The sequence below is a fragment of the Arvicola amphibius genome, chromosome 4 (assembly GCF_903992535.2).
Source record: "Arvicola amphibius chromosome 4, mArvAmp1.2, whole genome shotgun sequence".
NCBI lineage: Eukaryota > Metazoa > Chordata > Mammalia > Rodentia > Cricetidae > Arvicola > Arvicola amphibius.
Genome location: NC_052050.1, coordinates 12,126,820 through 12,150,454, shown reverse-complemented (window position 1 = coordinate 12,150,454; position 23,635 = coordinate 12,126,820). Strand labels below are relative to the sequence as shown.

Genomic DNA, 23,635 nt, shown 5'->3' with positions numbered 1-23,635 from the left:
ATAAATTTTAAAATATTCTGTATGAAATTCTTAAAGAATTAAGGAAATAATGTTTTAAAAAGTTTCTGGGCATTTTTCTCTGTGTCTTTACTACGGATGAAAGAAAGAAAAAAGGAAGATTGCATTACCCATGCCTTGAGAGTCCTATGTGTCCTGGAGTAGCTCAAAGACTTTGCAGTTTCTGAAATCATTAAAAAGCACTCAATACAGAAAAGCGATATCAGACTCTTTAAATAAAAAGCCATAAATTTATTGGAAATCTAGAAGTACCGGAATGTGACTCATACAGAACAGATCAGCGATCCTGTGTTTTTTTTTTTTCTTTTCCCTTCCCAACATTTACACCCCTGATTGCTGACATCCTGAAATTGGCATCCATTTTCTTGTCTCATGCAGTAAACAGAATAAACTTAGAGTAGATCCCTCAGAAATCAGTTATAAATATTAAATCGTATCGAACATTCGTAGTACAAAATAGGTCGTAAAGTGCTGAAGTCACGGAGGTCTGCGCAACTGCCCACAAGGCTGAAGCGCTTCTGGGGCGGCCCCCCCCCCCCCCCCCCCCCCCCCCCGCAGGACTTTGCTACATCCGCCTTGTTTAAGGTCACTCACCCTCCCCAGAGTTTTACAGATTGTCCTATTTCTATGGCTGATAAGATGCTGTATAAAAGGTAGCCAGTACGCCACTCTCATCTTAGTGCAGAGAAAGATTCAAGCTTGTGTGTACCTGCAACCCAACCGGGCTTGTTCTGTCTTCCCCCTGAGTTGTCTTGAACAGTAAAGATGAGGAAATAATTGAGCAGCAAGCACCGGCCACCCAGCTGGGGAGATGCCGTCAACCAGGCAAGGAGGCAGCCCCCTGTCATCCTCGCCCTGCGCCCTTGACAGAGAACTGCTAGAATGCAGAACACGATACACACATGTAGTGGAACTTGCCAACAGCAGTGACCGGGTACCTTGGTACCCATGGCAACGTAGGACAATCAAGTTCTATGGAAGATGTAAATTGCAACTTGGAACTCGTGATAGTCACGGAAACATTTCCCCGACTTCAGATGAAACCAAGAAATGCTTCAACAGTTAAAGATCGAACAACAACAACAACGAAAACCACTGGGAATGTTCTAACAATTCATTGAACTATAATTCTGATCAAAGAAGATCCTCAAGTATTCTTAGGTGATCATTTAAAAACGGAGGCGATTTGCCATCCGTTGGTCCCTCCCTCCCACCCACCCCCCGCCCTTAAATAGCACACATTGCCTTTCGCAGTGCTGAAGAATCATTACAACTTGGGCTGTCAGGAGATTAATGTCACGAGACAAGAAAAGCTCTCTGAAGCCTCTAAAGAGCTGCAGAAGGGAGGTTAAAAAAAAAAATCCTGTAAGCCAGGCGGTGGTGGCGCACGCCTTTAGTCCCAGCACTCGGGAGGCAGAGGCAGGCGGATCTCTGTGAGTTCGAGGCCAGCCTGGTCCACAAAGTGAGTTCCAGAAACCCTGTCTCGTAAAACCAAAAGGAAAAATAAAACCTTTTATTCATTTTGATTATTAGATTTTTTTTTATGTTTTAAAATTTTTGTGTGTATATATGTGTGTGGGTGCATGTATGTCACAGCATGTGTGTGGGGGTCAGAGGACGACTCGAAGTTGGTACTCTCTACCATGTGGATTGAATTCAGGTCATAAATCTTGGCTGCAAATACCTTCACCCACTGAGCCATCTCACCGGCCCTTCTTTTGATCATTCTACTCAACCTAGAATAACTTAATAATAAATATCGATTTAAATTAAAGACACTACAGTCACTTATTTCTTGAATTATGAAAAAACAATAGGAAACATGAATGCAATTTAACATTTCTATTGAAATACTTGTGGTAATGGCTGGTCATAAAGAGAAGTAGTAACCTTTGAAGTTCAAGTTGTTATGTGTTTTTTAATTTTTTGCATATTAATCAAATGCTTAGTTTTTAAGCGTTGCTTTCTTTCCATGCAGTATTTAGAAAACTCAGAAGCCATAGTTTGTCAATTTAAACTTTAGTAGAAGTTTTCAAATTGTTTAAAAAATAATTTATTTGTATTTCTGAAAATTAGCAATGTATTTAATGATTCAAGATTATTTGTTCTTTTTGGAATGGCCAATTCATTTCCATGACTTGGGCTGGATGTCACTTTATAAAATAGTAGTTTACACACATGAACACGTTTAACGCCAGCTTGCCAATTCACGGCATACTTTTGGTGTGGGGATGTGAACCAGCATCCTTGCACGTATCTGTGTATTGCTACTGAATAGGGCTGGATTCCTGTATGGAAGTGTTTGGTTGTTTTGGTTTTGGCTTAAAGAGCAAGCAAAGGGGACTTGGGAAAGGGAAAGATGTTGGTACAGCTGCTTACGTGTGCATTCCCTTTCTGGAGTTTGGAAAGTGGGGTCCAGTGGTCGGCGCCTGCCCCACGGGCTCTTTCTTTTCCCAGGCAACACAGAAGCTGTGACATGAAAATGTGTCACACTGGATCCATTTTCATATGAACCCTGTGCTCGCATTTCCCAAGATCCATTTCGAGAAAGTCTTCTGGAATGTCTTGTAACGCCTTCCTGTGATGACTGTCTGGCTGGCTGTCTCCTGAATGAGGATGCTGACACAGGCCCTTTTTACAAGGTCTCACCAGGGCGAGGCACACAGCAGCCGCGGACATGCCTGCTGCGCAGGAGTAGAAGGCCCTGCTGTAGATCTTGCTCTGGTCGACCAGTAGACCTAGAAGAAAGCGTTGGCACTGTTACTGACATCACTGCTATGCCTAGCCTCTCACCTGAGCTTCTATCCAATCCAAAAACTCCTTCTTCTCCTAGCGTGATCTACTTACTACCGTTGTCTTATTATTTTATTTATTTATTTATTGAGCAAGGTCTCACAAGTAGCCCAAACTGCCCTGAAATCCACTATGTTGGTCAGCCTGACCCCCGAGTCACAGCAGTGGTCATGCGGCGAACCAGTGACTTCAGTCAGAACCTGTGTCTGCAAACCCAAGCCTCGCACGTGTTTTCGGTCATGGTGCCTTGTCTAAGGAAATCCTGCAGGTTATAACCTTATTGCCATCTGACTTTTGGGTTAATGGGGCTACAGGACCACTGTGAGCCATTCTCACTTTTTTCCAGGCAAGGTCTCTGTCCAACCCGGAGGACCTGGAACTCACTATGTAGCCCAGCCTGGCCTCAAGCTTATGACTGTCTTGCCTCAGCCTCCCGAGTACTGGGATTATAGGTGTCCACCACCACGCTCAGCTTTTTCCCCTCTTAAGAAAGGTATTATTTAGGAGGCCAGAGAGATGGCTGAGAAGGTCAGAGTACTGGCTGCTCTTCCAGAGGACCTGGGTTCAATCCCCAGCATCCACAGGCTAGCTTGTGACTGTCTGTAACTTCAGTCCCAGGGCACAGAGTGCCCTCTTCTGCCTCCATAGGTACTGTATGCACACGGTACACATACATGTATTCAGGCAACACCAATATGCATAAAATAAAAATGACCACTGCCAGAGGCACGCGGATCTCTGTGAGTTCGAGGCCAGCCTGATTTACAGAGTGAGTTCCAGGACAACCTGAGATACACAGAGAAACCCTGTTTCAAAAAACCAAAAAAAAAAAGGACCACTGCCTTAAATTTTAAGGCTTTTTTAAAACCAAGAGGGTTAACTATTGTGAGCTCTAATCTTGGAAAACTAAAATTTAACTCACGTTTAAAAATGGAAGTAGGCTTTACAATTGGTCCCATGAAGCAAGTCAGCACAACTAGGAAGATTAAAGTAGACAGGCTTGCATTCTGTGTTCTTAAAGTACCTGGCAGGGGCCATCACGATGGCTCAGTGGGTAAAAGGTGCTCGCTGCCAAGTCTGACAACCTGAGCTCAATCCCCAGACCCATAAGGTAGAAGAGGACCAACTGCCCCCCAAGTCGTCCTCTGACTTCCACAAGGACACTACGGCACAGGCATACCCTGGCGCACACACACCCACAAGTAAATAAGGAAAAAGCAATTTCATTACCTGCCAAGGGTGGTCCTGCCAGCCCTGAAACGCTCTGGATGAAGACATAGACTCCAGCTGCAGAGGACATCTTCTCAATGCCAACGACATCATCCTCGGCCAACAGTGGGATGTGGGTCCCTCCTATGGTCCCAACCATGATGCCAAAAAACACGCTACACAACATGAGACCCCAGAATTCAGTGGCAAACGTGAAGGCGAAAAGAGACACAGTCAGTAAAATGACGCAGATGAGCTCAACGTAGATCTTCCGGATGGGCTCTCTGTCAAGGACAAACCCGGCCCCGATCCTTCCGAACACTTCAGCAATGGCCATCGTAGATAGCAGAAACGCGGCGCGGTCGCGGTCAATGCCTAGACTAATACCCAAAGGGATGATGTACAGGGAAGGGGCAAAGAAGCCCAGTGTGGCGAAGAGGCCAAACAGCGCGTAACAGATGAAGCTTTTCTCTTTCAAAATGGAAAAGTCTAACAGTGGGGCTTTCTTCTGGTTGTGCTTGGGGACAGCCACCAGGGTCTGCTGCTGTTCAGCCCTGGCTTCCTGCTCCGTGGGAGCTTGACTAGGCACGTTTTTTGGTGAGGTAGTTAGTTCCACTCCTGAGTCGATGGAGTCTATTGAGGTTCTCGTTTTCTCATTTTCAAGCATATATTGCACTTCCCTCCGGGGTTCGTGAGCGATTGTTTTCGGTGACCCTGGTCCTTTGATAATGATTGGTCTCAGCAAGGCGCCGCAGACCACGATGTTCAGCTGCAGCAGGCCCACGAAGAGGAGGCTGTATCGCCAGCCAATATGCTCCTTCAGAGCTGTGATGGCTTGAGGAGACAGAAGCAAAAGAAAGGAAAAGCCAAGGTCAATAATAGACTCCAGATCCAGCAAGCAATTCCCGGAAGAAATATGGATAAAAATTTAATAACAAATTTTGCTCAAAGGTAGGGTGAGTGCAGACATTCTAGACTATAGTTTGGGTGGGGGTGAGTGACAAGCATGTGCTTGCAATGTGGAGGTCAGAGGCCAATGCTGGGCTGCTGGCTGTCTTTCTTGATTGCTGTCTTTTTTTTTAATACAGTGATAGGGATTAAGTTTAAGGCTTTTCTACCATTGAGCTATAGTCCTCGCCTCTTTACTCTTGGAGACAGACTCTCTTATTGAATCTGGAATTCTGCAAGACCAGTTGATCCCAGGATCCCTCAGTCTCTATCTCCCCGTTGCTGGGAACACAGGCATGTGCCACCATACCCAGCTTTGTACACAGCTACCGGGGATCCAAACGTAGGGTCTTACACTTGCACTGCATGGAGACGTTGCCCCAGCTCTGTAGATTACCCTTTATTCTGAGTTCTGGTGCATTTTGTGAAAGTAAGAAAATGTGCACACTCATTATTATCATGTTATAAAAACTGTCAGCCTAGTTTTTAAAAGCTTTGGGATTTTAAGGTGGAGGCCTAAGAAGGAGGCTATGCCTGCAATCCACATTAAGGCTCAACAAACAATAGCCCTCAGGTCAAATCTCAGCCACTGTCTGTTTTTGTTAATAAAACTGGGCTGGAATTGAACCATGTTTGCACGTTCACATAGTGGATGCTCTGTGCTGAGGCAGCAGAATTGAGCAGTTCACACACACACACACACATACACACACACACACACACGGTCCCCAAAGCTGAACGCATCTCCAGGGCTGAGGATATTATATCTTAGTGGTAGGCACTCGCATGCAGGGGGCCCTGGGTGCTACCTCCCAGGTACCACAAAAATTAAGTAAGTATTTTTAAAAAAAAATTTTAGCTGACCTTTTGTAAACATGATTTATCTGACTCTGAACTGTATCACTAAGCATCCTGTGCTCTCTCTCCATCTTTGTAGCAATGAAGTAAGTAAAAAATAAAATAAGAGGCAGTTGCCAAGACCTCACCGTGAAGCTTGCCTGCTTTTCAAGTTCTAACTCAAAAGCATGACATTTCCTAGCTGGGCGGTGGTGGCACACGCCTTTAATCCCAGCACTCAAGAGGCAGAGGCAGGTGGGTCTCTGTGAGTTCAAGGCCAGTCTGGTGTACAGATCAAGTTCCACGACAGGCTCTAAAGCTACACAGAGAAACCCAGTTTCAAAAAGAAAGAGGAAAAAAAAGCGCTAACATTTCCTTTTGGCTGTCCCTTTTTTGGATACCAAACTCCTAAGCACGGCTGCCCTGACACCCTGGGCTTTCTCACTGTTTCCTGGGGGCTGTCTACCCTTTCTACAGATGCCTGCAGACCTTCACTGCGGACCCTAACTCAGAAGACAGACTTTCTCTCTTATCCTAGCATTGAAGGACACAGTGCTCCGGTTTCTCCCTGATCATGTCCTTAGCCACACGGTGCTCGCCTCTCTCGCTGTGAACCCAGGGTGGGGCGGAGGCTGCTGACCAGAAGCAGCTGAGAGGGAGATGGTCAAGAAGGACATGCATCTCCACCACCACAGGGAAACTGAGAAAACAAACAAACAACAAAACAAACAAAACCCCTTTTCTGTGTGTGAGACTGTCTGCCGGAATGTGTACCTCATGCATGCAGTGCCCTCGGAGGCTGGAAGAGGACACCAGATCCCACAGGTGGTTGTGAGCCACCACGTGGGTGTGTGGGTGCTGAGAATTGAACCTGCATCTTCTGTAAGAGCAGTGAGTACTGTTAACCACCAAGCCATCTATCTGTCCAGGTCCCCATGGAACTTTTCTTAAGTATGAACCAGATGCCAGGAGTAGTGCCCAGTATTACTGAATAATATGCTTTTCCGCCCTCGGGCGCTTGCAGGCCACTGATTTTGTCTCTTGTCATTGCTCTATTCTTTTAAGAAATAGAAACAACGGGAGAGAATGGCACCCAAATGCTCACCCTTCACCTAAGTTCAACAATTAACATGATTTCTCTGTCTGTGTATATATTTTAGATAGATAGATAGATAGATAGATAGATAGATAGATAGATATGTGTGAACAATACATATTTCAGGTGTGAATCACCTGAAAAGTTTCAGATATGATAATATTTCGCTCCTAATCACTCCTGTTTGCAATCTCACAGCCCACCCGATGCATTCAAGAAAGAGCATTGGGTCAGGATGCAGCAGCTCAGTGGTCGAACGCTCACCTAGCCTGCTAAAGTGGTCAACCGCTTGCCTGGCCCAGGGCCTTTGGCAGGGAAGGAAGGAGGAAAAGAAAGGAATCTGGGTGTGGAAGGTCATCTATCCACTATGTCACTTTTCTTGTATTTCCTGTATTAACATTAAGTTGGGGGAGATAAACCAGGGATAAAGTGTTGGCTGCAAGATTATTCGTGGGCACACAAGAAAACTGATTTTTGTCGGCATGATTTAAATCTACACTGAATGTAGCTCTCTTGGAAAGGGAATGATAATAATATAAACAGTCCAAATTACTAAATAACTTAGGGGTTATCTTTTCGTGTTTCAAGAAAGCCTTACCACTGATTATGTACCCGTTTATGTAAAACGCGGACTAAGATTAACACGGTGTGAATTCCTAAAATAGGGGAGGAGGAGGAGATCCTAACAGCGTGCTGAGGAGAGAGCGCAAGTGACATCTCCTTATGCAGAGTGAGAGTCACCCACGTGGTCGGAACATTTGTTCATACAGCAATAGCACCGGAGTGGCTTACCTGGTCCCTCGCTAATGAGGGACTCTCCACTGTCATCCACTGTCACTCACCTACCTGGTGCAAAAGCAAACACAGCAAAACACTCTCCTGTGGACGCCACGGCAGTGACCACGGAACGCCTTTTGTCAAAGTACTGTGACAGGATGGTGACCGTTGGGAGGAAGCTAAAGCAGTACCCCAAACCTGTGGGTGACAATCAAAAGGGCCAGTGAGGACCATACATGGTCTGAACCTGGAGGGCTGGCTAGCGTACAGGAGCTTTGTAGGAGAGTTCCGGGAGCCAACCCATTCATCCTGCAGAAAACAACGGCAAAGAAAACGGACTTCATCTCAGCCCTGAAGGGCGGCGGGTGTAGCTCAGTTGGCTGAGTACTTGCCTAGCATGCACAAAGCCCTGGGTTCAGTCCCCAGTACTCAGAGAAGTGGGCATAGTAATTAATGCACACCTGTAACCTCAGCACTCAGGAAGGTCAGGAGTTCAAGATCACCCTTGGCTACTGCACAGTCACTTGGAGACCAGCCTGGGATACCGGAGGTTGCCTCAAAAATAAAGATATACTGCAACAGTCATTTAGAGATACTAAGATATAAGAACTAAGAACTTGCTGGGAGGTGGTGGCGCAAGCCTTTAATCCCAGCACTTGGGAGGCAGAAGCAGGCGGATCTCTGTGAGTTTGAGGCCAGCCTGGTCTACAAGAGCTAGTTCCAGGATAGGCTCCAAAGCAAAAGAGAAACCCTGTCTCAGAAAAAAAAAAAAAAAAAAAACCAAAAAGCCAAAAAAACAAACAAACCTGAGAACTGTTCTCCAGAGCTCCCCAAATGTATACAATTTACAGTGGAATAAATTATTAATAGTAGTTTTTATGTAATATTTATATTTGAAATAAATGTCTTTTTCCTTTACTCTTTTGAGACATGTAGCTCAGGCTGGCCTCATGCTCTCCCTGTCTGTGCCTCACCCTCAAGTGCTGAGATTATCAGGATGTGTCATCCTGTCTGGCCAGCGCAGGCTTCTGATGTGTGCAGGGCTCCATACAAAGTTTAAAATGTGCAAACTAGGCGCGCGCACACACACACACACACACACACACACACACACATCACCCACTATCAATGCCTTCTTAGACACCGCCAAGACTAAGTCCAGTGTACTGTTTTCCCCTTACAAAGCTCTGGGTGCTTGGAACCTGAGAACATATTTTTACCTGGGACCCATACCACCTGGCTCAAAAATCACTGATCTCAGACATAATTTACTTGAAAGAAAAAAAAGGGAAAAGAAGAAATACAGTTTGGGTTCACTTTCCTCCCTTCCTCAAGGGAAGCATGCAGAGAGAACTTCCCAGGCACCGGGAGAGACACTCACCCGAGATGACCCCGATGGAGATGTACATGTGGTAGACCTTTTGGGAGAAGGAGGCACCAACCATTCCCGTGCTGATGAGCAGCCCTCCTGCCATCACCACCAGCCGATGTCCGAAGCGGTTACTCAGAACTGTGGAAAGGGGTGCTGTAGAGGGGGAAAGGGACAGAAAGTGACCTATGAACTTGGGTTTCTGTGCTGGCTTCGCTGCCATTCCTTCCTGCAAGCTGTGGACTTGAAGGGGTGATGTAAGAACCTAGTGTGTTTCCTGCAATGGCTATGGGTCAGGCCGGAGGTTATTTCAACATCTGCTCCAATTTAAAACACAAAGAGCCAGGCCCTGGTACAAGAATGCAATCTCAGCTACTTAAGAAGCTAAGACAGGAGGATTGCAAGTTCAAGGCCACCCTTGGTTAGGGGTGCAGCTCTCATGGGCAGAGCAGTTGCTAGCAGCAGCCAGGTCCTAGGTTCAATCCCCCAGTACCTTAACAACAAATTAACAAGAGGAAAACAAGGGGCTGGGGTGGAGCTCAGGGGTAGAGCGCTTGCCCAGCACAAGCAAAGCCTTAGATTAAAGCATTGATTTTTAGGTCAACTATCTTGGCTTGCCATGTGAAAGACAAACTTACATATGCATTTCTTTGGTTCTCCAGCATATACTGGCTTTCCTTGGGATCGCTTTAATTGTTTTTATTTTCTATCATCCCTGCTTCGGATTCTTTTAAAAGAATCCCATCTGTGATCGAAGTCTACTTAGTTTCATTTGGCTGATACAGGACGGAGATAAGGCCAATTCGCATACACGTTCACTTAAAAGACGATGGCAGAACACTGAGAAGTCTTCGTTTGCTTGACTTCTATACACTCTATCCCCTGGGACACTGAAATCTAGCAAATTCTTTCCTACTTACGTGCTATTTAATGCTGGCAGGAGGGACAGTAAGATATGTGAACCATGAGAGTTGCGTCAAAGAGGCACACACTAGACAGAAGGGATGGGAAGGGAAAGGAAGGAATTCTGCACTGTTAGGATTCAGAATGTAAACATACATTTTTTTAAACTCCTAAAATTGTATGTGTGTATGTATGTATGTGAGTGTATTGTCTGTGGGAGCACCGTGTGCTGTATGTTGTCTGTGGGAGCACCGTGTGCTGTATGTTGTCTGTGGGAGCACCGTGTGCTGTGTGTTGTCTGTGGGAGCACCGGTGGTGGCTGGAGGACAATTTTCGGGAGCTGTTTTCTCTGCTTCTACCACGTGGGTCTCAGAGATCAAACTCATATCACCTTGGCCACAGCACCTGCAAGCTTATGTTGGCAGATGCCGATACAACCACTTCTGCATAGTGAGATCCTCTCCCAGAAACAAACCGACAGGGGAGAGAGCATCCTTTTAGGAGGTTACATGGCTAAAATGAACTGCATTCAGAGAGTGGTTCTGACCTCAGCAGTAACCTCACAGGTGACGCTGCTGCACGGCAGTAGTGTTGAGTCAGGGAAGCGTTAAGGGCAGCCTGGCTGGCTTCCTGAGGCGACCTCAGCACGCTGTCCTCTCAGAAAAGCCTTGGTGTTGGCTCTTACAGACGGATGAGCATCAGATGTCAGCATGCACACTCAAATCAGGCCCATCCAAGCAACGCCGAGTGTGTAAAAGTAGCACTAGCCCTCACCCCGATCTTGCTTCATGCTGCTGGGTTTGGGAGGATTATGCCGTGACGGATCAGGTTTTGGGGAGTCAGGTGATGGGACTCCGTGTCCCCAGGACAGAAGTTGTAATTTTACAAGTGGGGGTATAGCTTAGTGGTGGAATGCTTGCCTAGCGTGCATGAGGTTTAATTTCTAGTACCACACACACACACAAAAAAAAAAACCCCAAAATTATAATCTTATGGGGAATGTTTCTGGGACTCCCTCCAAATCCACGGGTGTTCAGGTTTCTTATGCCGACATAGTATTTGCACATAACCTCCGTGTGCTTACCTCTCCAGATCCTTACAATCCAATACAAGGTAACGGCAGGTAAACACCTGTCACAGCATGCGTAGGGTGGACTAATGAAACATAATGAAACAGGGAAGGCTTCTGGTTGTGTTAACCGTGGCAGACCCTAGTACTGGTCAACAGCCGTGTAACATTTTCATCCTGGCTGGCTGAGTCTGTGAGTGAAAACCCTAAGACAGAGGGCTGATGGCCGACCCCTTGCCCATCCCATCTCTTCTTCCTGTGTCCACCATGAAATGTTTCTACTCTGTTTCCTCAGGAAGTCACTATGAGCCTAGAGCCTTAGTATGCTAGATGAGGTTTTTTTTTTTTTTAAGATATATTTATTTATGTCTGAGTGCTCTATCTGCATTTACAACTTTAGCCAGAAGAGGGCATCCAATTCCATTATAGATAGTTGTGAGCCTCCATGTAGTTGCTGGGAATTGAACTCAGGACCCCTGGAAGAGCAGCCAGTTCTCTTAACCTCTGAGCCACCTCTCCAGCCCCAAATGAGTTTCTTTTTAAAAAATATAGAGGGGCTGGAGAAGTGGCTTATCAATTAAGAGTACTGACTGCCCTTCCACAGGATTCAGGTTCAATTCCCAGCACCGACACGGTGAATCAAAACTGTCCGTAACTCCAGTTCCAGGGAATCCTGTTCTAGACTCCTTTTGGCCAAGGTACGCCCATGGTACTCAGATATACATGCAGGCAAAACACCCTTAATCATTAAAAAGAATGAGACGCTTCATGGCTCTGCACGTTAGTCTTGCTCAGGAGCCACGCTAATCTGTATGGCTCCATCTTCAGTGCATGGGCTGATGAAGCTAGTGCCTAGGGACTTTTAGATGTTGCTTCCTTAGCCAGTAACTACGTCCTTGGAGGACTGGGGTTTACCACTGTCTTCAAAGTGCTCTATCGACTACTAGCACCATACACATTATGGATATCTCACTTCTTTTTGTATGGTGCTGGGAATTGAACCTAGGGTCTTACATTGTCCCAATGAACTACCTCCCAAGCTGCAGACTATACATGTCTAATGTGTGCATTAGACTAAAGACATTACATTTGGCAACTATGGCCTTTTCTTCAATGTCTCCTAATTCTTGCTGGTCCCCAACCCTCTGAAAACTGCATTCCTTAATTGAGACTGGACAGTCCAACAGGACGTATGAGAGACTGCATCACAGATACACTGACTGTTGTCAGGTAGGCGGGCAGATTAAAAGGGCCAGGTGCGAAGGCTAAGCTTGTGCTGACAGATGTATTAGCTGACCTCGAACTCACAGAGATCCGCCTGCCTCTGCCTCCTGAGTGCTGGGATTAAAGGCGTGCGCCACCACCGCCCGGCCCAAACACACATATCCATGTACTCACCTGTAAATGTTAACACAAACACACATATCGATATTATCCATGAGATCTTGCTGTTGGATTCATCGAAACTGTCCATTAAGTCATTAAAGAAGACACCAAATGACTTGATGATGCCATAGGTAAAGACTTCAATGAAGAAAAAAGCAATAGCGATTGCCCAGCCCCATCCTCCATCAGGCACTTGGGTATACACGTTGGCTCTGGAACAAAGCTTTGAATTCTTTTGGGTCATTCTTGATCTGAAATTAAAACACGAGAGAAAGAATTCAGACCAGCCCGGAGGGTTGATCATTCTCTCTTCTCTTCATCTTTGTCTCTTTTGTGAGGCAGAGTCTCACGCAGACCAAGCTGGCCTTGAATTTGAACTCACTACGCAAGGATGACCGCTTCCGATCGTCTTGCCTCCACCTTCCAAGTGCTGGGATTAAAGGTCCACCCACCACACCCTTCTGATTCTAATCTTCTTTAGTATACATCACTGGTAAGAACTGTGTACTAAATACTTCAATCATGCAGGCTTAGTATAGTCTTATGCAATTTTATATCTATCTTTGAATTATACATGGGGCCCAGAAAGAATTTGAAAATAAGGCCTGTCATAATTAAAAGGGAGAAACAATAAACAGAGACAAGGAGCCAGAGATTATTTGAAGGTCCTTTGAAAGACACAGAATGCTCACCAGACCAAGCATCGGTGCTGGTATCCAAGAATATAAATTGGATGAAGAAAATGAACTGGAGCTGGGCATGGTGGCACACACCCAGCACTCAGGAGGCAGAGGCAGGTGGATCTCTTTAGTTTGAGACCAGCCTGGTTTACAGATGGAGAGCCAGGGCTACACACACACACAAAAACCCTGCTTTAAAAAAAAAAAACAAAAAAACAAAATAAAACAAAAAAAAAAAATAAGAAAGGAGAAAGAGGAAGCAAACACTGAGGGGATTGGCCACACTTTCCACGAGACAAGCCCTTGTGACTTCCTATACATTTCTCCTTAGTAGCACTGACCATTCAAGTCACCCAGCCAACCCTTCTAGCTCCCAATTCCCCCTCAGCAAACAGCATCCAGATTACTGTTCGTTGTCCCACGTAGAGGTATCTTCCCGGACAGAAGGCAACTCTCTGTCCGTGAAAGCCTAAGCATTTTCTGAATTTAGATTCTGTTCCTCAAAGTCAATCACCAGGAGCCAATTAATTTTAGAACGCATGACAAGCACTTAACATCGGCTAAATGAGGCATTCCAGACCTGTGAGCCCCTTAGCATGTCAACTTCAGTTACTTCTGATCTCGTTATGACTTTCTCTTCAAACAACAGAGTATGCAGTCCTGTGTCTTAACACAGCTAAAAACACTAATTTAACGCTGGAGGGAGGACAGGTCAAGTTATTGTGGAGACAGAAATACCCTGATAAAGGCAATTTAAGGAAGAGTGGGTTTCTTTTGGCTCACAGTCTAAGAATGCAATCCATCAAAGGTGGGGAAATCAGGGGCTGGAGAGTAGGTCACCCAGAGTCAAGAAGCAGAAAGCAATGGCTCTCTCGGCTGAATTTCCTAGTCAATTAGCCTAATCCTTCACAGACAAGTCCAGAAGTGTGTCTCCCGGGGAATCTAGAGCCAATGGAGCGATAAGATTAAAGTATACATACTATGAAGCCTTAGTTACATAGTTTTAGTCCGACTAAAAAGTAGTGTTGCCTACTGATAAATTAAACCATAGTTGCGGAGCTCATATTGACAATAAGGAGGTGCTGGAAAGATGGCTCAGTGGTTAAGACAATAAGGACTCTTGCCTTGGCACAGACCTAACAAGTTCAAGGCTAGTCTGAGCTACGTGAGATCCTGTCCTCTAAATGAGACAAACCACCCTCCCAAACAATAGAGGATTATGATTGTGCCATTGCACACTGGTGAAGTTTCAGATAGCCCTTCTCCTGACTCACACACTTAGACACAAGGCCAATGTGTTTTCCTTTTGCAGTACGGAGCATGGAATACAGGGCCTTGCACAAGCTAGGTGGGGAATGGATCACTGAGCTACAGATGCTGCCCCCACCCTGACTTTTTTTTTTTTAATCTTGACACAGATTCTTGATAAGCTGTTCAGGCAGGCCTTGGTCTCCACGTGTAGCTCAGGCAGGCCTTAAACTTGGGATTCTCCTGCCTCCGCTTCCCAAGTGCCTGGCATTTTATATGTACTAGGGCAACTGAAAAAAAAAGACAAAAAAGTTTGAATGTATGCAGTGAGCTTGTGAGGATTTTTTTTTTAATTTAAAAATTAATTGTGTGGTTGGATGGTGGTGGGTGGCACACGCCTTCAATCCCAGCACTTGGGAGGCAGAGGCAGGCGGATCTCTGTGAGTTCGAGGCCAGCTTCGTCTACAAAGTGAGTTCCAGGACAGCCCGGATTGTTACACAGAGAAACCCTGTCTCACAAAATTAATTCTGTACATATGTGTGTGAGCCCATGTATGCATGTGGAAGTCAGGGGACAACTTGTAGAGGTCAGAGGTCACAGCCTGAGAAGCACTACACTAAGCATGCGTGTGGGAAGTCAGAGGACAACTTTCAGAACTCAGTTCTCTCTTCCCACAGTGTGGGTCCTGGGGATGGAAAGGCAAGTAGTCAGGCTTGGCACAATGGAAAGCAAACACCTCATTGGCTCCTGGTTCACAAATCTTAAGCAGCGACATATCTAATCCAGTTTATTTTCATTCAGCCTATTGATATTTCCCCCATGGTAGTCTGGTATTTGAAGGAGCTATGTCCTCACGTTCTCAAATTCTGGTCCTGTTAAGTATTTGGCTGAGGGAACAGGACATGGGCCGTGTTAGGAGGCCCAGGCTCACTGCAGCAAAGGCCTTTGCACGCTGTCCACCGTGCCTGAGAGTGAATGAAAGGGCAGCAAGGGCTGGGAAAGAGCTCCAGATTGGAGTCTGGGCGGCTGCAGGGCAGCGATTAGTGTTCTGGACATGGAAAGTATTCGATCTATGACGGGAGTCACCAGCAAACGAGGTTTCTCCAACACTCCTCCTTCATCGGCCTTTCCAAAGTCACCCCGAAGGTGGGCAACTGGGGCAGAAGACAGCACACAGCCATCAAGCACTTCCTAGTGTTGGCTTTGAGACAGCGCGGTTGTCCCTGGGGAAGGGAGGTCATAGTGGTGGTAAGCCTGCAGCTGTCAAGGCCTTGGCTGTCATTTAATCCATCTCTTGGACCTTCGCCTTGTGAAGGCCACAGGTTCCTCCAGGCTAACATTGCCTTGCTAGGTAGGTGTGTGTGTGTGTGTGTGTGTGTGTGTGTGCGCGCGCGCGCGCGCGCCAATCGCTTTGGTCTTTCTGAAGGATGAAGCCTACTAAGGAGCCTCGCTTTCTGTGCGCCTCATAAGCAGAGCCCAGCCTATCTCGGTAGCCTTTTTCCTTCTAGTGGCTCTTGCTGTTTTCCCGCTACCTTGCCTTTAGCCGTCATTTCTTCAAGCTACACGCGCAGTCTCTACGGCTGCCTGCCGTGGTACCCTCCACAGTCCTGATCATTCTGGTCCTCCTTTTCCATCAGACCTCCTCTGGCAAACTCACCTAAGGTGGTCTGATCTTCATGGGGAAGGACCACTTAACGGGGAATTATCTCCTTTCATGCCTTTGTCTTATTTATTTGCTCAATTAGATTATAAGGAGACACAATCTGATTTTTATGGCTTGACTATCAACTCACACCTAATTTTTATTTCTCTTTTTTGAGATGGGGATCTCACTATGTAGCTCTGGCTGTTTGGTCCTGGAACTCACTCTGTAGACCAGGGTGACCTTGAATTCACAGAGATCCTTCTGCCTCTGCCTCCCGAGTGCTAGGATTAAAGGCGTGTACCTCCACTGCAAATGTAGTCTGAAGGCTGTGTCCAGACAACCTCAAAGTTCGGCTTGCAGTAGCCCACACTAGCATTGAAAAAGCTGGGTGATGCAAGGATTAACCTACAGCTTTCGAACGAAATCAGAATTACCGGAGGTTGAGGCTGCAAGGGAGCCCAAAGTCAGCTTGTTCTCTTCCTCATTGGCAAAACAGGGAAACAGGTCCAGGGAGGTAAAGGGTTTTGGCCCAAACAGTCCAGAATCAGAATGTCCAAGCCAACAGAGCTGCAGACTAAAGGCCAGGGAGGGAAGTACTTTTCATGTTCATTGTGAGGAAGGCATGTTTGTCAAAGCACCTTTGTTTTGATGGTCTCACTTAGCTCAGGCTGGTCTCTTTTTTTTTTTTTCTTTTTTTGGTTTTTCGAGACAGGGTTTCTCTGCAGCTTTTTTAAAGCCTGTCCTGGAACTAGCTCTTGTAGACCAGGCTGGCCTTGAACTTACAGAGATCTGCCTGCCTCTGCCTCCCGGGTGCTGGGATTAAAGGCGTGCGCCACCACCGCCCGGTTCAGGCTGGTCTCTTAACTGCTATGGATGACCTTGAACTTCTGACCCTCCTATTCCTCCAAGACTTCCTAAGTGCCGGGATTGTAGGCATCAGCCACGACACTTGGCCTATGTGATACCAGGGACTCAAGGCTTCATGCATGTCAGGCAAGCAGTCCAGCAGCTAAGCTACATCCCCAGCCTGACAAAGCACTCTTCAATTTTTTTAATTATATTAACTTATTTATTTAAAGGTATGTTTGGGAGGAGTGGGGTGTATTCATGCCATAGCTCACACGTGGAGGTCAGAGACCAGCTTGTGTGAGTTAGTTCTCTCCTTCCACCAGCTGGGTTCCTGAGATTGAGTGAGGTTCCACCTCACCATCCCCAAAGTGTCCTTGACCTCCATTCCATATACAGAGGTCTTCAACTGCTTAGCCACACAGCTGTGTGATCTGAGCTCGTCAGTTCCCACCTCCTCTGCACTCTTCAGGCAAAGGAAAGGCAACTGGGGAATCTTTTATTGGTTGTTGTTTATTGAGACGGGGTCTCTCTACGTAGCCTCTCTACGTAGCCCCCCCCCCCCCCGTCTGTCCTAGAACTTGATGCGGACACAAACCAGGCTGGCCTTGAACTCCTAGCGGTCTGCCTGCTTCTGCCTCCTAAATGCTGGGATTAAAAGCGTGCCCACCAGAGCCAGCAGTGACTGGAGACACCCGGGCATCACCCAGCCGACACTGTCTGACTTTAGCATTCAACTCTGTTCGTCAGCTGACTTTTCAGGCTGACTTTTCAGGCTGAACCTAGTGGGTGGCCCGAGAAAACTGAGCTAAGAGGAAAAGGGCAAGCCCTGGAAGGGTCTTGCCTGAGTGGGCGTGAAGCAGCTGGACATCAGATTTGATCTGTGGCAGCTGCCAGAAGACAGTCAACTTCTGGCTTCTGTTTGTTTTCTGAGCCCCGCTGGGTGATTGTGCTTTTATTTATTTAGCTTTGAAGCCTGTCCTGGAACTAACTCTTGTAGGCCAGCCTGGCCTTGAACTCACAGAGTTCCGCCTGCCTCTGCCTCCCGAAAACTGGGGTTAAAGGCGAGCGCCACCACCACAACCCAGCCTTTACTTGCGGCTTTTTTAAATCCTGCTTTCCATCTGTGTCTCTCTGTTCTGATTACAACCAAATATAACTTTCACTTGCATCTATGATATAGCCCCAGCTAGCTTCCTGTCTCAGCCTTTCACGTGCTGGAACTAAAACCAGAGACCAACCATGCCCAAGTAATCCAGGTTTAAGGGGAACAAAACTTGCTTCCTTGTTCCTGGGATCATCATAAAGGTAAGATGACCTCGCCAAACTAACTCCAAAGTTTATTCCTTTATGAGTCTGGAGCATCCTATGGCCCTACTACTATATGTGAGCTAAGACCACACTGTCACCCTAATAACAGAGTGGAAGCCTTAATGGGAAATGATACTGGCATGCTATATCTAAGACTGAACATAAAATCTTGGGCATGATAGCATGCTACCCAACATGTAGGGAGGTGGGGGCATGAGTGTCAGGAAGTCAAGGTTACCTGTGGCTATGATAAGGCAAGTTTGAGCTGGTTTGGGTTGAAATGGGCCCCTCTTTCAACACCAATGGGAGAAGGGGCAGGGATTGCACAAGGCAGGCCATCAGCTCCTCTTCCCAGACTGGCTACCTGTATAACATTTTTTTTTTTTTTTTTTGGTTTTTCGAGACAGGGTTTCTCTGCAGCTTTTTTAGAGCCTGGCCTGGAACTAGCTCTTGTAGACCGGGCTGGCCTCGAACTCAAGAGATCCGCCTGCCTCTGCCTCCCGAGTGCTGGGATTAAAGGCGTGCGCCACCACCGCCCGGCTGTATAACATTTTGTGTATCACATATGTTTGCTAAAAGTTTACCAAAAAAACCAAAAAACACAAAAAAACCTGGGTATTGTGGTCCACTCAGAAGACTGAGGCAGGAGGATTACTGGCTTGGTTACATAGCAAGACACTGTCTCAAAAAAAAAAAAAAGAACTAAAGTTCAGTCTGGGCTACAGTACCTTCTCCTCCCCCACAAAAACAGCTCCCCCCACCAACAAAACAAAACAATAACCATTAAAACCCAACAGAAACAAAAACAGGCCCCATCAAAGTTTACTAAACACAGTAAGAGTCTTCGGACACCCCAAAGCAACGCACACCTAAGGTGAGGAAGTGTCTAGTTCCTGAATAAGCGGTTTCTTCAGCTCTTCTCCTCCTCTGCCATTTATTCAGCAGGCTGTCTAGCTCCACAGACTGTCATCCTGAGCAGAAAGCATCCGAAGCCTAAGTCTTCAACCCGACCACTCAAAAGCCTCTCCTAGTAACAGAATGCAGACGGCCTGCCCCTTTGGTTTATCGGTTGGTATGGCAGGAAGGGCCTTGTGGGGATCCAACTGGCAAGGCTGCTTAAGCAACCTGACGATCCCGGGCGACCACCTCACTTCTTGATTTTCAGGGTTCACAACTCGTGAATTCTGAACCTAATTAGAGTCTGAGTCCAGATCTTTTCTCCTAAGGAGAGGCAATTTCAAAGGTGGCCTTTGACCCGTACTGGCTCTGAGTCACCATCTACGGGGAGGCCAGCGGGTTTCTCTTCTGGAAGCCCTCAGGTTCACTCCCTGGCAGAAACCTCTTGATGCCTCAGTTTCATCTGTGAAAGCAGTCTCTGGTATTATCTGACTGGAATGCTCCGCTAGTCTGACTGGCTTCTTCCCAAGACCCCCAGTGTCCCATGATATAGTTCCTAGTAGCTTTTGGTTCCCGCATTGTCTCCTTCAAGAAGGAAAAAGGAGAGAATGTAAAATAAAACCAGTCAAACGAAACAAAATGGAACGGTTCTTTGCTCATAGACCTATAGACGCTGCGCTCAGGAAGCCGCGGCAGGAAGTGAGCTATGAGTTTGAAGCCAGGCTCACTTACCCAGCGAGTTTCACAGGCCAGTTCAGGGCTACTCTGTCTCACAGAAGCGGGTGAGTGGAGGAGGCAAGCCCTAAATAAATGGATAGCCCACAAGACTTGGAGATACACGTTACCTGGGACTTTAACTGTACTTTAATATGGCTGTTGTAAGGATTTGGCATGAAGGCAAATACTGGATTATCATACAGCCTCTGGGGTTAGTTTAGGGTCAGTTCCGGTCAAAGTTCAAAAGACTGACTTGGAAGGCAGCGAGGGCAGCTGACACCAGCAGAACCAAAGCACTGGGAATCTCCTCCAAGGTGTAGCCTGGAGGATATGGCTTCCAACAAGTTGTCTCTAGTCCCAGTTGTCCAAACCAGTCTAAGAGTGGGGGAAGTTCTTTTGAAATCTCTATTTAAAAAAATAAAACAACAACAACCCAATTCTAACCTGGTAAGCTGCCTCAGCCACGTTGTATGAATCACTGGCTACAACCAATTCATCCGTTTTGCAAGACCACTGAGTTGAAACCCAAGCCCCTAATTTAAGTGTCTTCCCTGGGAGTTCCACTGAGGAAAAGTCCTGTTTCTGGAAACCACAGAAGGAAAACTCAGGGCTAGTGGTACTCATTACGACCATTTTTCCACTTGGCTGCATTGTTTATTTACCGTACTGTCAGTTTCTATCTTAGATGCCCTTCCCTTAATTGCCAGAAAAGGTGTTTCGACGGTGTCCCCCCACCCCCACCCCCCCAGAGCCACATAATAGCGCTGGTACAGGGGGAGATCTCAGCAAGATCTGGCAGTTTCTTGCAGTTAGACACTCATCAGTTCTGTTTTTCAAAAACAGTCAGATCACGGAGGCTGAAATCTCAATCCAAAGGTAAAAACCTCCTTCCGCAAAAAGGAGCTGGCACGGTGTCTAGCTGTGCAAACAGAACCAGCTTCGAGGTTAACAAGTTGTAATTGCGTTTCCCCAGTTGGAACCGAGAGCTTTTCCTACGACCCTCCCCCCACCCTCGTGTTTGATGACATTTTACACGCCACCTAACAAACTTCTATCACTTGTCTGCTGGGGTGCAGGGAATGAAAACAACCCAGGAGGAAATTAACCTATTTCCTCTGCAAAATCTTTTTTTCCCCTCCCCGCCTGGAACCGCTCAGCTCAGACACTTCGCTGCAGCTGGTAGCCCCGCGAACCTTGGAAGTTGCGCGGGACCGGCTGGCAGTGAGTGGGTAACAGTGCAGACCGTCAAGGTGTGAGACCCACGCTCTGAGGAGAAATCGGTCTCCCCTTAGTACCGCCCTGGGGAGTGAGTGGGGTAATAGGGGATGGAGACCCGGAGTCCCTCTTTCCCTCGCGCTGCCTCAGCGGCCGCCTTGTGCGCGCGCGCGCGAGCCTGGGGAAGGAAGGTACCTCTCTTTTTGACATTTCGCTCTGGTGACGCGCAAGCAACTTCATGTGGAAAATCCACAGAAGATCTGAGACGGTTGCCGGACTCTCTTCACTTCACAGCCTAGGTCCTTTCACCCCGGTTTGGGGACGATCAAAGCCCAGGCCACCCTTTAAGGTATTTCCCAGAACCCATCTGTCTAGGGTCATGGACATTCAACTCTCAGCTGCCCACAACTGCCCGAGAGCGCGTCACGCCGGTGGCCCCCCGCACTCCCAACTGTCAGAATATTTTTCGGATTAACCTCTTCAAAATGTTAAAATGTTAAGTGCTTTCCTCCTCCTCCCCACCCTAAAAAAAAGGCCCCAAGACATATATTTAAAACAAAACAAAAAAACCCCCAAAAACCCATACCCCCACAATCAAACTTTTAAGCATGTAAAATAATAAAAAAAAAAACCAACTCACCAAGTTAGAAGGGAAGAGAATAAACCCCAAAAGGCTCCCAATAAGGCGGAGGCTGGGCCTCCCGAGCCTTCTTATAAACCGCTCCGCAACATGAGAAAAGGTTTAACCCCTTAGGGCGTGGGCCCGAGTCTCTATCAAGTTGGCTCTGGCCGAGGAGCCTGGAGCACCCTGGCCCCCAACCCACGCGAGCCTCGGCCACCCGGGCCACACCCTCCCCCCGCCCCCCAACCCGGTCGCCTCCTCCCGGGCCGTGCGTGCCGCCGCCCGAGCCCCGGCCCCGCGTCTCTCTGCCTATCTCTTATCCTATACCGGCTGCAGCCGGTCTCCGCCGGCCTCGGGGGCGCGCCGCCGCCGACCATGTGCTGGGAGCGCCGAGCGCCTGCAAGGAGGGGGCCGGCCTGGTGCGCGCGCGCGGGCCCACGTGGATCGGGGCCGCGCAAGGCACGCGCCCCGCCTGCCGGCTGCCGGGGCTGGGGGTCACAGAAGGTAACCGCGTTGCCATCGCGAGTCGCCCAACCCCGCCGACGCCTCTGGGGTCCTTGGCCCGACGCCCTCATCCCCTCATCCGCGCGTGCCCGTGTGATTCCCGGCCCGATCGGAACCCGGCACTTGGCTGCCTTGAAAGCGGGAGCGCGGTCGAGCTCAGGGCGATCGAGTGCGCCCCAGCACCCCCTCTCCGAGCGCAGTTCCCGGGTCCGCCCGCGCCCTGAGGATCTGGGGAGCCAGTGAGGAGGATGGGGGGGCAGGGGAGGCGCGCGTCGGGGCTGGTCCCGCGCATCGCTAGTCCCGGACTGAACAGGTTCCTTCCAGTTTGGGTGTGAGCAGAGCACGCGCGGGCTCCCGAGTTCCTCCTCCAGCCACCACTTCCCCCCAAAATTTCGTCAACTCGCGCGCCCCGCTAGTTCCCCTTCCGGGCATGGGGAGGGAGTGCCGCAGTGGGCCCCAAGGAGCCCGCCGCTCGGCTGCTGCGGGTGCATTGCCTTCCCCCCTCACCCCCCCCGCCTAGGCTGCAGGCGCAGCAGCCAGCATCCGCGCTGCGCGAAAGGGAAGGGAAAAGCATGGCTGAGTCAGCATCCCCTCTGCTCCGTGCGCGTGCACCCGCCTAGGCGGGAGGTGACACCGGCACAGGTGCAAGGCTACCTTACCCCCACTCCGGGAGTCCTCTGTAGGGGATCCGGATTCCCACATCTCCTAGCGCCTTGACTCCAAGGTCACTATGAACTAAATGAGTGCTGCCCGGGAAGCTGGAGTTATGAGTTTCTCCTGAGAACAACGTGCGTCTGAGGATTAGGGACAGTTCAGAGCCAGAGGGGGCGCAAAGTTGGTCTCCTGGACTCCACCTCACACCTCTAGGGGAAAATTTGGGAACTGCTCCGCCGCAGAGGCTGTGTTCTCTGCATTTCCCTGCAGATTTCACCAACCCGTCTGTTGCTTGGTTGTGGTTTAGAGAATGTCTTTCTGATGTTAGAATCTCGAGACAACCTACTTTGGGAGTGTGCCTGAAGGGTCGCCACTGGGAGGAGTCGCCAGTTGTAAATTTTAATAAAAACCCTTCCCTTGCTCTATGATTTCCCCCCCCCGGCCCCGCCCCACCGATTTGGGGACTCAGTTATCTAGCGCTGTTAACATCCTGTGTGGGCTAAGTGGGGAGCAGGTGTATTGATGCATAGTGTGTTATTAAGGCCACTGCAGTCCTGCCAGGCTACCACAGAATAATAGCTAGCAAGTTTGTAGGAATAATTAGCACCGCTCACCCCCCCCCCCCCCAGCAGGGTCTCACTCAGGTAGTTCGGGCTGGCCTCAAACTTAAGTTTGAACTCCTGATCCCATTTTTTGCTTGTTTATATTTTACGTGCACTGGTGTTTTGCCATGGGTGTTGGATCCCCTGGAACTGGAATTTACAGATGGTTATGAGCTGCCATGTGGGTGGTGGGAGTTGAACCGGGGTCCTCTGGAAGAACAGTCAGTGCCCTTAACTGTCAAGCCATCTCTCCAGCCCCCTGATCCTATTTTGTTGTTTGTTTTGCTA

The 23,635-nt window shown here is 48.1% G+C and overlaps 2 protein-coding genes across 3 annotated transcripts in view; one reads left to right on the top strand and one right to left on the bottom strand.

Moving 5' to 3' along the window:
- Window positions 1-23,635, top strand: part of Arsg (arylsulfatase G) — a 141,545-nt gene that overhangs the window by 11,772 nt on the left and 106,138 nt on the right. The gene's annotated exons all lie outside the window — the stretch shown is intronic.
- Slc16a6 (solute carrier family 16 member 6) lies at window positions 1,534-21,743 on the bottom strand. 2 transcript variants are annotated; one of them, XM_038328703.1, is made up of 6 exons: window positions 21,606-21,743; window positions 12,418-12,656; window positions 9,060-9,203; window positions 7,748-7,876; window positions 4,042-4,854; window positions 1,534-2,756 (listed from the first exon to the last, which is right to left on the bottom strand). In XM_038328703.1, exons 2-6 carry the CDS (start codon window positions 12,647-12,649, stop codon window positions 2,506-2,508), a joined length of 1,569 nt encoding a protein of 522 aa, XP_038184631.1. In that variant the 5' UTR covers window positions 12,650-12,656; window positions 21,606-21,743; the 3' UTR covers window positions 1,534-2,505. The 2 variants fall into 2 exon arrangements, with proteins under 2 accessions (XP_038184631.1, XP_038184630.1); XM_038328702.1 differs by lacking the exon at window positions 21,606-21,743 and having other exon boundaries at window positions 12,418-13,196.